General features: G+C 43.4%; 1 protein-coding gene across 1 annotated transcript; it reads left to right on the top strand.

Annotated features, from left to right (window-relative positions):
* Positions 1-1,086: 1,086 nt before the first annotated feature.
* On the top strand, positions 1,087-12,991 carry LOC133493907 (voltage-dependent L-type calcium channel subunit beta-4-like). Its single transcript, XM_061807908.1, has 13 exons — positions 1,087-1,125; positions 3,627-3,746; positions 4,038-4,160; positions 4,235-4,356; positions 6,468-6,520; positions 7,255-7,274; positions 7,411-7,491; positions 8,029-8,087; positions 8,212-8,312; positions 8,393-8,544; positions 8,861-8,956; positions 10,996-11,166; positions 12,872-12,991. Exons 1-13 carry the CDS (start codon positions 1,087-1,089, stop codon positions 12,899-12,901), a joined length of 1,167 nt encoding a protein of 388 aa, XP_061663892.1. The 3' UTR covers positions 12,902-12,991.
* Positions 12,992-13,220: the final 229 nt, after the last annotated feature.

The raw sequence follows: 13,220 nt of genomic DNA, 5'->3' as shown, positions 1-13,220 counted from the left end.
AGATGGAATAGACGTCGGCACAGTTTAAAGAAATCCATCAGGATGAGAAGTGGTGCCTAGAATAGATGGTTGCTAAAAGCAAACCATCAAGCAATTATGTATTGCTTTGATCAATACATCCATCTATCCATTTTCGGAGCTGCTTATCCTCATGAGGGTAGTGGGAATGCTGGAGCCAATCCCGGCTGTCATCGGACAGGAGGCGGGGTGCGCCCAGAACTGGTTGCCAGCCAATCGCAGGGCACATGGAGACAGACAACACTCGCACTCACAATCACACTTACGGTTGGTCAATACCGTAGTCCCTCATTTATTGCAAGGTTACGTTGCAAAATTACCTGACATCGATTAAAATCTGCCAAGTAATGACTATATATTTAGATATATCATTTTTGTAATTTATATTTATTTTAAAACTTATGACTCTCCCTGTGCTGTTATTCATGTTTCCCACACTCTTACAATATTATTGATTATTTCACTGATTGTTCCATTAATTAGTCACTTAAAAATGTATTTTGGATATCTATACAAGATATGCTTGTGTGGTGCCAATATTACTTTTGTTCCCTTGGGGTTGCCATCCTCATATTACAGCCTGTGGTACCTGTGAGTGAAACTACTGTATCTGGTTTTCAAGGGCGGGGCCTGACCTGTTGAGTCAGCCAATAGGAAAGCAGTTGGCAGTTGGCAGTTGTTAGTTGTGAGTCAACTCTCTGACTGTAATCTCATTTATCGAGATGGGCGTGTACTTGTCTGCTACGCGGCTGTGATTCAAAATGCGTCCTCTTTTGTTCTGGATGTGACACCAGACCGTCCTGAATGAGGGATTGGCTGCTCCGCATAGTGGGCAACGTGTGATGCTGCACAAGCAGATACTTGAGCTTTTCTATTAGGGTGGAGCTGATGCTGATGCTGATGCTGATGCTGATGCCGGTGCTAATGCTGAGCTTTACACAGAGCAGCGTTACATTCACTGCATCACTTTTATGTCGCAAATGACTGTCGGCAGCCGTGAAGTACTTAGGCTGATGCTGCCTCCCACCATCTCCCCCCTGCCACCATTGGGGAGGTGGGGGGGCGATCATGTCTGACTCCAGCGCTACAGGACTGATCTGTAACAAGGTATGTTTTGATGCGCCCCGTATTTGTTGCATCGCTCTGCAGGCAGACTCCCCAGAGCCATGAATTCCCCTTCCCCTTTGATTTCTATATATAGAACAATTCGCCATGAAGTTACATGTTCTTCAGGGTGGAAAAAGGCTAAGCGTTATCTGACGGCACCACTAGCAAACAAACCCTTCTGTCAAGGTGATTGAGAAAATAGGCTGCATGGCTTTAATGGCGATTTTAGCCTTCTACTACACCGGTGTAGCTTGAATGTGTGGCATGTCAGTCAGAAAGAAGAAATTATGCTAGGTCAACTGCTTGAAAGGGAGACCAAACACCAGCCAAAAGTAATTTGCATTGCAACAGGTAAGTTGACTCAAAAATTGACGTGGTGGAAATTCAGACATAGTTGACGTGGTCGTTGAGAGAATGTCTTATGATGTCGGCAAATACCTGAAATAAATTAGACACATTTTCACCTTGGCTATTAGGGGTGTTCCGATTTTGTATTGAAACCAAAATTACTACTGTCCTAAGAAATTAAGTATTTGAACACCCTGCAATATTGCAAGTTTTCCCATTTAGAAAGTATGGAGGGGTCTGAAATTTTCATCGTAGGTGCATGTCCACTGTGAGAGAGATAATGTAAAAAGAAAAATCCAGAAATCATAATGTATGATTTTTTTTAATGATTTCTTTGTGTGTTACAGCTGTAAATAAGTATTTGAACACCTGAATGAATGTTTCCTGTAGTTGTTCACCAGGTTTGCACACACTGCAGGAGGGATTTTGGCCCACTCCCCCACACACATCTTCTCTAAATCAGACAGATTTCTGGGCTGTCGCTGAGAAACACGGAGTTTCAGCTCCCTCCAATGATTTTCTATTGGATTTAGGTCTGGAGACTGGCTAGACCACGCCAGAACCTTCATATGCTTCTTACCTCTTTGTTTTCCTGGCTGACTTCATAGTAGGGAAAGTGTTCTTGGGATGGAACTCATCATTCGTCTTCCTCCAAACACGGTTTGTGGAATTATGACCAAAAAGTTCCATTTTGGTCTCATCTGACCACAAAACTTTCTCCCATGACTCCTCTGTATCATCCAAGTGGTGATTGGTAAACTTAAGACGGGCCTTGATATGTGCTGGTTTAAGCAAGGGTACCTTCTGTGCCATGCATGATTTCAAACCATGACGTTTTAGTGTATTACCAACAGTTACCTTGGAAACGGTGGTCCCAGCTCTTTTCAGGTCATTGACCAAGTCCTGTTGTGTAGTCCTGGGCTGATTCCTCACCTTTCTAAGGATCATTGAGACCCCACGAGTTGATATCTTGCATGGGGCTCCACTCCGATTGAGATTGACAGTCATGTTTAGCTTTTCCCATTTTCTAATGATAGTTCCAACAGTGGACCATTTTTTACCAAGCTGCTTGGCAATTTCTCCGTAGCCCTTTCTACCCATGTGGAGTTGTACAATTTTGTCTTTGGTGTCTTTGGACAGCTCTTTGGACTTGGCCATGTTACAAGTTTGAGTCTTACTGATTGTATGGGGTGGAGAGGTGTCTTTATGAAGCTAACAACCTCACACAGGTACATCTGATTCAGGATAATACACGGAGTGGAGGTGGACTTTTAAAGAGGGACTAACAGGTCTTTGAGGGTCAGAATTCTAGCTAATTGACGGGTGTTCAAATACTTATTTGCAGCTGTATCACCCAAATAAATAAAAGTAAGTTTCTTTCGGCTTGTCCCTTTCGGGGTCGCCACAGCGTGTCATCTCAGATGAACGCACATATGTTTGGCACAATTTTTACGCCGGATGCCCTTCCTGACGCAACCCTTCTCAGGGAGTGGAGGCCCCAGTGGGATACGAACCCACAACCCAAATAAATAATTTTAAAAAATCATACGTTGTGATTTCTGGATTTTTATTTTTAGATTATCTCTCTCATAATGGACATGCACCTACGATGGAAATTCCATATCCCTCCATGATTTCTAAGTGGGAGAACTTGCAATATAGAAGGGTGTTCAAATACTTATTTTCTTCACTCTAAATAAGTTGCAATATCATTGGTATTTTTGCACAGGGTAAAAGTACATATAGTTGTGAGCATGGTTGTATTTGTTGTCTGTATCTGTTTCACCTGCTTGTGATCAAATATAAGTTGTTTAAAAGGTTTCTAGTAACTGCAACATAGAGGCTTGTTTTCTTAGCCTTTCGGTGGCATTTTGCATTGGAAGCTTTGAGCTAATTACTTTTGTAACACAAAGTCAATCTCATTGAACTAAATACAGTGTTTTCGTTGTCATTTTGTTTTGTCCTTGTTTTATCTTGTATGTTGAAGTCAACTTGAACTGGGAAGGCCAATCGACCGGTTTAGGCGAGCCATGACTGTCTTTCCAAGAAAAAAAACACGACTTGTCGAAAAGTTTTGCTGACACCCTACGTGTAGCAAAAGCTCGATACAGCCTTTGTGTCACCCATTTGAAATCCGTCATCGTTTCGTTTAGGGTTCAGCCGATTCCTACGTTAGTCGCCCCTCGGATTCCGACCTGTCCCTGGAGGACGACCAGGAGGCGTCTCGGCGCGAAGCCGAGCGCCAAGCTCAGCTACAGCTCGAGAGAGCCAAGGTGACCACACAAAGCTTGGGTGTGCTTGTTCAGTGGTTTGGGGTGGGGTAGGGTGAGATGGGCCCGGGTTCCACCTGTTGCCATTTATGAGGGTAGTTGACAACTTTAATACAAATTATTACACGCCCCAGTACTACCCAACTATTGATATTGTTTTTCAAGGTGAATAACCTGGATCAGGGCATGATGCAATACACCTCTGTACGCCTCCTGGGCAGCACCGGAGTTTCGCACACTACCGCATTCATTTAACACATTCCACTGTTTTGTTTCTTTATTTGTTGTGAACAGTCAAAAGCAGTGGCCTTTGCCGTCAAAACCAATGTTAGTTATTGCGGGGCTCTGGATGAAGATTGTCCAGTCCAAGGCGCAGCTATTAATTTCGAAACCAAAGACTTTCTGCACATAAAAGAGGTGAGAGGTCATTGTTTTTACCTAATGCCTAATGAGTCCGCAAGGACGCTCAACACGCCTTTGCGATCCCCCAGAAATACAACAACGACTGGTGGATCGGTCGACTGGTGAAGGAGGGTGCGGACGTCACGTTCATCCCGAGCCCAGTCAAATTGGAGGCCATCAGGATCAAGCAGGAGCAGAAGGCAGCGGCGAGGTCAGAGGTCATCACACAGGCCACATTCGTACAGCAACATGTCCTGGCAGCTTTTGTATATCTTGCTTTGATACGTGCAGCGCATTCAGAAGGTATTTTCAGAGCTTTGCTTTTTCCACATTTTGTCACATTATAATAGTCCAAAACCAATTAGTTAATTTTTCCAAAAGTTCAAGACTAAACACCTCATAATGACCACATGAAACATCCATTCATCCATCCATTTTCTTTTGTGGCTTATCCTCACAAGGGTCGCAGGACTTGCTGATGCCTATCCCAGCTGTCAACGGGCAAGAGGCGGGGTACACCTTGAACTGGTTACCAGCCAATCGCATGGCACATGGAGACAAATAGCCGACCTCACAATCACACCTCGGGCAATTTAGAGTGTCCTATTAATGCACGTTTTGGGGATGTGGGAGGAAACCGGAGTGCCCAGAGAAAGCCCATACAGGCATGAGGAGAACATGCAAACTCCACACAGGCGAGTCCGGGATCGAACTCAGGACCTCAGAACTGTGAGGCAAATGCTTTCCAGCTGCTCCACCATCCAGCCCGCATGAAACATATTTTTCTATTTTTTTTTATGTACATAGCTTTAGGAGCCAAAAAGCAATTTTGTTTAATTTAATTATTAAATTTCTTTTTTCATTAATTCACTTTCAAATGTAAAAAAAAAAAAAATATATCAGCAATCATAAAAGAAGCTCTATATAGCATCTTTCATGGAAGCTTTACATAAGTGTGACAAAAAAAAAATACAAAGGACATTAAAGATCGGAAGCTGTGTGAAATAGGAGACTTTTTGTTTTGATAATGTCAAGCAGATCCGAGAGGGGAGACAATTCCAGAGGGTGGATGTCTACACAGGCAGGCGCAGGGAACGGAGATGGGACCGGAGTCCCGCCTTGTCTCTGTGCGTGGGTGGACCCAAATGCAGGACTCCAAGACGAGGACATGACGTTAGACGTGGTTTTATTTCAGAAGCGGGTCAATACCAAAAAGCAGTCCAAATCAAGGCAGAGGCACAAACACGCAAGGCTAGGCAGGATCCAAAAAGACATTCTGGAGCGTCCGATGACCGTTGGGCAAACTAACAAACTTAACAGGACGGGATTAACCAAAGGGCATAGAATCGCTGTGATGAGGATAGCTCAACACCACACTTACTCTGGTGGTGGAGAATCCAACTGGCAGTTAAGGCAACACACTGACACAAGGCAACAAACTGGCAATGCCATTGACAAAACTCCAAACTTAAATACATGGACACCTGTCACCGGTGACGCCGCCCTCTTGGCAGTGGTCCAGCCTAGGTTCTGTGGGTGGAGGAGGTGTGATTGGTACCGGGGGGCAAGCGCTTGGAGGGAGGGAGCACCAGTCGAATTTAACTGAACTAAACCAAGAGGAGCATCTGTAGCTTTTATTTGACTGACAAAGTTGTGGACAACGAGGGAATGATTGATCGCAGTATCAAGTTGAACCTTCGTCGATGATAAACCCGTATGAAATATACCAGGTCGTCGCAGGGATCATGTGCCCATAATTGAGATGTTTCTTCAACTCTTTCTTAAAAAGATTTGAATGCATTTGTAAAATCTATCTATCTATCTATCTATCTATCTATCTATCTATCTATCTATCTATCTATCTATCTATCTATCTATCTATCTATCTATCTATCTATCTATCTATCTATCTATCTATCTATCTATCTATCTATCTATCTATCTATCTATCTATCTATCTATCTATCTATCTATCTATCTATCTATTGTAGCTCTCTTAAATCCAAATCTGAAACTGAGGGTAGATGTGCAGTGGAAACTCTCTCAGTTTGATCTCTCGTCTTACCCAAACAATTTTATTCTACATCCAAAGTCAAGAAATTTGACTCACTTTTGAGGGGAGCGTGTGCACGTTGAGTTTTTGCGTTGTACGTCACCCGCCTGCTGTCACTGCCCCAAAGCCACATTTCAACGGCGCCTCTTAATGAAGATAATGGTAACGTCTTCGCTTGGATTCGCTTTGTGCATTCCTCCAAATTATCACCTGGGGGTGGGTAGGGTGGTGTGGTTGTCAATGACACTTTGCATTTTGTCGCTCTGCAGGAAAGGAGGCAACGCGTCATCCGGAGGCTGGAGGTCTACACCACCATCTGCAGGTATGTAGAGCTGGAAGAGTCCAGCTGCCAAGTTTTTCGGGGACTGCTAGCTTCCTAAACGAGCGCGGGACCATTCTCTTAACATATTTAACATACAGGTTGACAGGAAAGCAAGTTTTGATGCATGCATGATGTGAGCCCTTAAAGTGCTCCAGTGTTATTGTTTCTTTAATCGCCCATCGGGCATGCTTTGTTAAAGGTCCCGTATTTTACCAAGCAAACTTTTACAAGTATTGGGGATGAAATATTGTCTCTACAGTGGCTGAGTAAACGTGTGAAATATGAATGTAAATCATCCTCGCATCTGCTGAAAGCCCTGAAACCAGCTCAATGGAGTTTCTCCAGCTTATTGTCGTCATTAAAGACGATTTCTGCCTACCTCTCTTCTACCGAGAAGTCTGCTGTCGACAGAACAAACGTGTGGGTCTTCTACACGGAAGCAACCAATCAGAGGAAAGAGGGCGTTTTTTGCGAAATCTGGACAGTGGATACAAAAGTGGCTTCAACAGAAGTCACTCTCTGAGTTCCTATTATAAAACCAAGGTGTTGCTTGAAACAAAATTGACATCTTAATACTCAATAAATGTTAGTCACTTGATGGAGGGCAAAATATGACAGTAATATTCATATAGCAGAATATGGGACCTTTAATCTTTTTCTTCACCAAATTATTGATGCATTAACTCGTGAGCTGTCGCCTTCTCGTCTGATGTTTGCTCATTTTCTTCTGAAAGCCAAACAGAAGCAGAAACAGGTGTGTTGACCGCCAAATAAAAGTTGCATTCTACAGCTCTGCCCTTGCATCATCAGTGATGTCAAATAATACCATCTGTAATGGGTAATATATTCGTGTTCAGCATTTCTCCATGTGGATTTGTGTGTGTGTTTAGACGGAACTCGTGCCCCCATACGATGTCGTTCCCTCCATGCGGCCGGTGGTGCTGGTAGGGCCATCGCTTAAAGGTTACGAGGTGAGACAATCGGAGTCTTATATAAAGTACCAGAAAACCATTTTGACAAAAAAACTACTTTTACTGAGACGTTTAAAGTATCTAACATTATCAGAAGTACAAGAATGGATTAATATTTACCGGAAAAATAATTGGTCAGACTTTGGTGCAGGCAGCGTGGGATCAATTCCCGCTCAGTGATGGTGTCGATATGCACCCTGCGACTGACTGGCGACCACTTCACGGTGTAGTCCGGCTTTCGCCCAATGTTAGTTGCAATAGGCTCCGGCACTCCCACAACCATTGTGAGGATAAAGTGGCTTGGAAAATGGAGATGGACATTTATATGACTTGGAAAATGGATGGATGGATGAATTCTATTGAGCTCGTTGGCTTGTCTTGTTCCTCTTAATTATGCGGTATCTTTTCCTTACAGTTACTTACTCGCAGTACTTTTACTCAAGTAATTCCCTGCTGGTCTACTTCTATAGTTTTCTGGGATTAAATTATTATTGTGAAGTTACTTGCGTGTAATTTGACACTTGATGTGTTTTGTAGGTGACGGACATGATGCAGAAAGCATTGTTTGACTTCCTAAAGCACAGATTTGACGGCAGGTGCGTACAGAAGTCTTGTCGGGCGCTAGCGCTTATTTGTCGCAACTGGGTATCGGACATTTCTGTCCTCATGAAGCACAGCTACTGCGATGGATGGGATGTGACCAGATGCTTTGGCCTGCAGGATCTCCATCACACGGGTGACCGCGGACCTGTCGCTTGCCAAACGCTCGGTGCTGAACAAGAAGGCCATCATGGAGCGATCCAACACGCGCTCCAGCCTGGGTGAGCGATGACAACATTGTCCTCCAGCCTCTCTTCTGCCATTTGCCTTTATGCGAGCCTTTTCTCCATGCGGCTCTTAGCTGAGGTCCAGAGTGAGATCGAGAGGATCTTTGAGCTCGCCAAGTCTCTGCAGCTGGTTGTCCTGGACGCAGACACCATCAATCACCCTGCACAGCTTCTCAAAACTTCTCTGGCACCCATCGTCGTCTACGTCAAAGTGTCCTCGCCCAAAGTAGAGCAAAAACCCACCTCGTACACTTGCACTTTCTGCTACGCTAAAGACGATGCATATAAATGAATCATTACTTAGCTCACCTTTGGGAGGTGAGCTGAGCTGAGTTCACCTGTTCTGCGCACAATAAGATTGGCGAAATCAAATCCACGTGAATAAATCAGCGCTGCTTAACTTTTGACTTGACGACATTTAAAAAAGCCACATATTCAAAAGTCCCGTTTTTCATCATGAATCTGTAAGCACGTAATGGACATTGTTATTTCGTTATTAGATTGTAACTCTTTGGGCATGTCTGTGGGGGCTGCACGTGCAGGTTTTGCAGAGGCTGATCAAATCTCGAGGGAAGTCCCAGAGCAAACACCTGAATGTCCAGATGATGGCGGGGGACAAGCTTGCGCAGTGTCCACCTGTATGTCACTTCCTCCTCTTCCTTTTTCTAACACTTGTTTGCACATATATGCACCGTACACATGTTAAAAAAAACAAAAACACATGGTCTTGTATAATTCAACTATTTGGTCAATGAGTATTTTCTGGCTCGAAACTGTGCAAATACATGACAAAAAGCAAAGACATTGCTGTCACAAAAGTATCAAAACAATTCCAACTACTGCGCTATAAAAATAACTGACCTCCATGTTGATAAATATTATCTGTAAAATGGGTTTTCTGATTGTGGCCCATGTAAGTGCCAGATGGGAATTGGCCACATCATTTAAACGGTTGACCTGATATCTTCAATTGAAATGGCAGAAAGGTCAACAAAGAAAGCAAACCCTGATTACTAATAGATTTTACACCGATCTAATTGGTCCGATCGGTATCAGCCCAATAATTAGCTTTTTATACTGATCAGTTTCAATGTCATCATTTGCTGATCTGATCAATGATGTCATTGATAGGCTCCTTTACCCCACGTTGCCATCATGTACAGTATTTTCAAATCCAAAAGCTAGGGTAATTTTAGCCTTGTTGCTTTTTTTTCTTTTGTCCTGTTTGTCTGTCAGGTCAAGCAGACTGGAGGATCTGCATCGCTTTCATGATGGGACGGTTTTACTGTGTCACAGTGGAGTTTTTAAGCTTCCACTATGGTTTCTTACTACTACAAATGAAGTTTATTGTCGCGTGTCTTTTGACATCATACTGTAAATATCTGACCACCAATAAATTTATTTTAAAAAAATAGTAGCAGTGTAGGACAGACAAGATGTCTGAGACAGACGACATGGAAAGCATGGATCAGACTGCGTGGCAAATTTGGTCTTACACTCTTCTAGACTACTGCAATAAGAGCTTGTATTCCAAAACTACATTTTTTTACAATCGCGGGATTTATCTTGTCAACTCAAACGCGACCAGCTAGAGAAGACGTTTGTTTAAGGCTTGGCTAGTTTATGTTCAAGTACTTTTAGTATGATACGTTTCGCAAGCTGGCAATAAAATGTTATGTAGACTAGCGAGCTAGTGCTAGCACTAACGGTTGTAAGCGAACATGCCGACGATCTGTCGAATCTTGCTGTAAAGTGTTGGTGTTTGTGACGTAATTTAATTACAATAAAATAATATATATATGTATGAATATATATATTTTATGTGCAGAAGTGGCACAATGTTTTCAGGACAAAGCATGTTCTTCAAAGAATTTATATTTTGATATGACAGAGAAAAACTAATACAGCGCATTCTAATAAACTGTACATTCAGAACATTGGATTGTATTGAGAATGGATATGAATCATTTTGGCTGACTTTTTCTAGTATTTGGGATGCAATATTGTCTCTATGGTGCCTCAGTAACCGTGTAATCTGAATTCGTATGGTTCCCGCATTCCTGCCATCCAAACGTTTCCCTGAAATCAGCTCATTGGAATTTCTCCAATTTATTGACATCACTTGCGAACATCTGTCATCAAAACAAGGTCGTGTGCCCTCACAACTCGTAGGCAACCAGTGAGCGGAAAGGGGGCGGACCTAGCCAAATATGGGCAAAGGGGAAATGAAAGTGGGTCGAGAGACGTAGCTGTCAGAAGGGCCCTTTCTGACTACTCGGATGACAGAACCATGTTGTTGTTTGGAATAAAATTTATTATTTTATACGTAGTACATGGAAGGGAATCACTATGGATGTAGAAATAGACTAAATATGGGATCTTTAAATAAAATGGTTTCAATTAATAAGACATCTTCACATTCATCATTTCCTGGAAAAGCCAACAAATGAAGAAACACAAATGGAATTTTGGAGACAGTCAAACTTTATAGGGCGCTGACTTGAAACAATTTTGAATTAGCGCATATTCAATCAAATTACTCATTCAAATCCCATGATCTTTTGTCTCTGAGCGAGCTGTGCATGGTCCAGATGGATTGATGGGTATGAAGACATCATAATAGATATGATGTCTGTCTGGATTGATTTTGTGCATTTGTTTGATTGTTTGTTTGCAGGAGATGTTTGACGTGATCCTGGATGAGAACCAGCTGGAGGACGCCTGCGAACATCTGGCCGAGTATCTGGACATTTACTGGCGTGCGACCCACCTTCCTTGTTCTGCCCCCGTCAACCCGGCCCAGGACCAAAGTGTGATCACGCCCCCGTCCGCTAACTCCAGTCAACAGGTATGAAGGCAAAAACATCAACCTTGAAGTTAGCCATGTAGTGTCGCCAACTGGAGGTACAGTCGTACTATACACTGCCTTTTAGGCAGACTCCAAATAGTCCTGTTAATCCAATTACCACATCTAACTAACGATTAGGACTACTAGGAATACAATGGTGCCTTCAGATAGGAGTTCAACTCACCTTGAAACATATTTCAGAACCAGACGGCACAGTGGTGAAGCTGGACAATTTTGGCCTCACAGTTCTGAGGACCGGAGTTCAAATCCCGGCCCTGCCTGTGTGGGTTTTGCATGTTCTCTCTGTGCCTGCGTGGATTTTCTCTGGCCACATCCCAAAGACATGCATTCATTGGAGAGTCTAAATTGCCCCTTGGTGTGATTGTGAGTGTGAATGGTTGTTTGTTTTCGATGTGCTCTGCGATTGGCTGGAAACCGGTTCAAGGTGTACTCCACCTCCTGCTTGATGGGATCGGCTCCAGCACTCTTGGAACCCCTTTGAGGATAAGCGGCCCATAAAACGGATGGATGGTACTATGCCTCCAAGTTTAGTGTCTAATTGCTGTATTGAAACACCTTTCTGTGCACAGCACCGTCAAAAGTCATGCAGTCAAAATGTAGATCATGCAAAGAACACTGACCTGTCTGAATCGTCAGCCCATGTTGGACACAGTCAGTCTACTGTACTTTGGTTAGGCTGCACTGGGTGAAGTCCCTCATTATCAAACCGCGGGCAAGAACATGGTCTACGATAGTTGCTCGTGTTTCATCTGAAAGACAGAACTGTCCTTTGTCTTGTGTTGTATTTCCTCTCTCCTCTCCTCCTCGACCACCTCCCCCTATGCCTCTGTGTCCTTGAGTTTCTCTGGTCGTAGTCAAACTTCTGCACCTCGTGCTCACTGAGCTCTCTCGCATTGGTTTCTTCACATCATTTTCCGCAAGTGTGATCAGTTTTGAGTTGCTTTTGCTACTTGTGCTTACTTCCCTTTATGCACCCACTACAAGTGCAAAATGCTGATTGATTAATTCAATTAGTGGGTTCTGGCCACTGAGGACTCTGTTCAGACAATTAGGGTTTTGCTGTTCCCAATACACAAAGTGTGAATTCTCTGTTTAGTTTTCAAGTCAGCTCCACTATTTGGAAGTACATTTCCTCATTTTATAAGTCAAGGTGCTGCTTGTCATCAAGTGAGTGTCGCTGCCCATCGACTCGCTCGTATTTACTGGAGTCATAGTAGTCGTAGTTATTACGAACTACGACTGCTACGAATAGTAGGAGCAGTACCAACTACTAATATCACTAAGACTACAAACTTAGTACTACTACTATTTATATTGATATACTACTTATTCATACAACTACTAACTAGCACTACTGTTATAAAAATAACACTTGTACTACATAAAAATTTATGCTATTATTACCTCAGTATTTTAGTCCTTCAACATCCCAACTTCTCAGAGAAGGTGGAAACACACACACGCAAAGTCCAATTTTAAGTAATCAAGTTTCAACGATCCAAACACCATTAAAATGAAATCAGATGAAAATTAAACAAGCTTCTACAAGCTCGGCACAAAGAGCAAATTGGAAAAGTGCATTCGGAGTATGTTGATGTTGTTGTTGTTGTTGTTGTTGTCAAATCCTTGCCCCGTCACGCCACTATTTATCTGATGAACATGTTACGTTATGTTTACTTTGCAGTTCTCGGAGACTCAAGAGTTAATCGAGTGACGACTTCCTCGCACTTGTCACGACGCCAGGGAGGTTGCAAGGTGCTTACTCCCTTCTCCTCCCGTGGAAGGCCGGCAGTGCCACCGTGCGGCGGCGGTGAGGGGACGCAAGCCAAGACGGGGACACCTTTTCCCTCATTCACGTTCCCCTCCACTCCCCCCACCCCCCCACCCCCGCTCGTGACGCCACGTGACATCTCAGGGTCGCTTTGTGCACACCTTCATTGAGTCGCTGTGTGTTCGGCCGCAATCGCCGTCACGGAGATGGCCCACTACACTCGTCAACATCGTACGGAACATTTGCGTCTCCAGTCCTCACT

Source organism: Syngnathoides biaculeatus, chromosome 2 (assembly GCF_019802595.1).
Source record: "Syngnathoides biaculeatus isolate LvHL_M chromosome 2, ASM1980259v1, whole genome shotgun sequence".
Classification (NCBI taxonomy): domain Eukaryota; kingdom Metazoa; phylum Chordata; class Actinopteri; order Syngnathiformes; family Syngnathidae; genus Syngnathoides; species Syngnathoides biaculeatus.
The sequence above is the reverse complement of the archived record's forward strand: the minus strand, read 5'-3'. Positions and strand labels throughout refer to the sequence as shown.

Coding starts and splice junctions, on each gene's coding strand:
- LOC133493907 (XM_061807908.1), top strand. CDS start 1,087: ATGTCTGACTCCAGCGCTACAGGACTGATCTGTAACAAG. Junction 8,313..8,392: donor CAACACGCGCTCCAGCCTGG/GTGAGCGATGAC, acceptor TGCGGCTCTTAG/CTGAGGTCCAGAGTGAGATC. Junction 11,167..12,871: donor CCGCTAACTCCAGTCAACAG/GTATGAAGGCAA, acceptor TTTACTTTGCAG/TTCTCGGAGACTCAAGAGTT.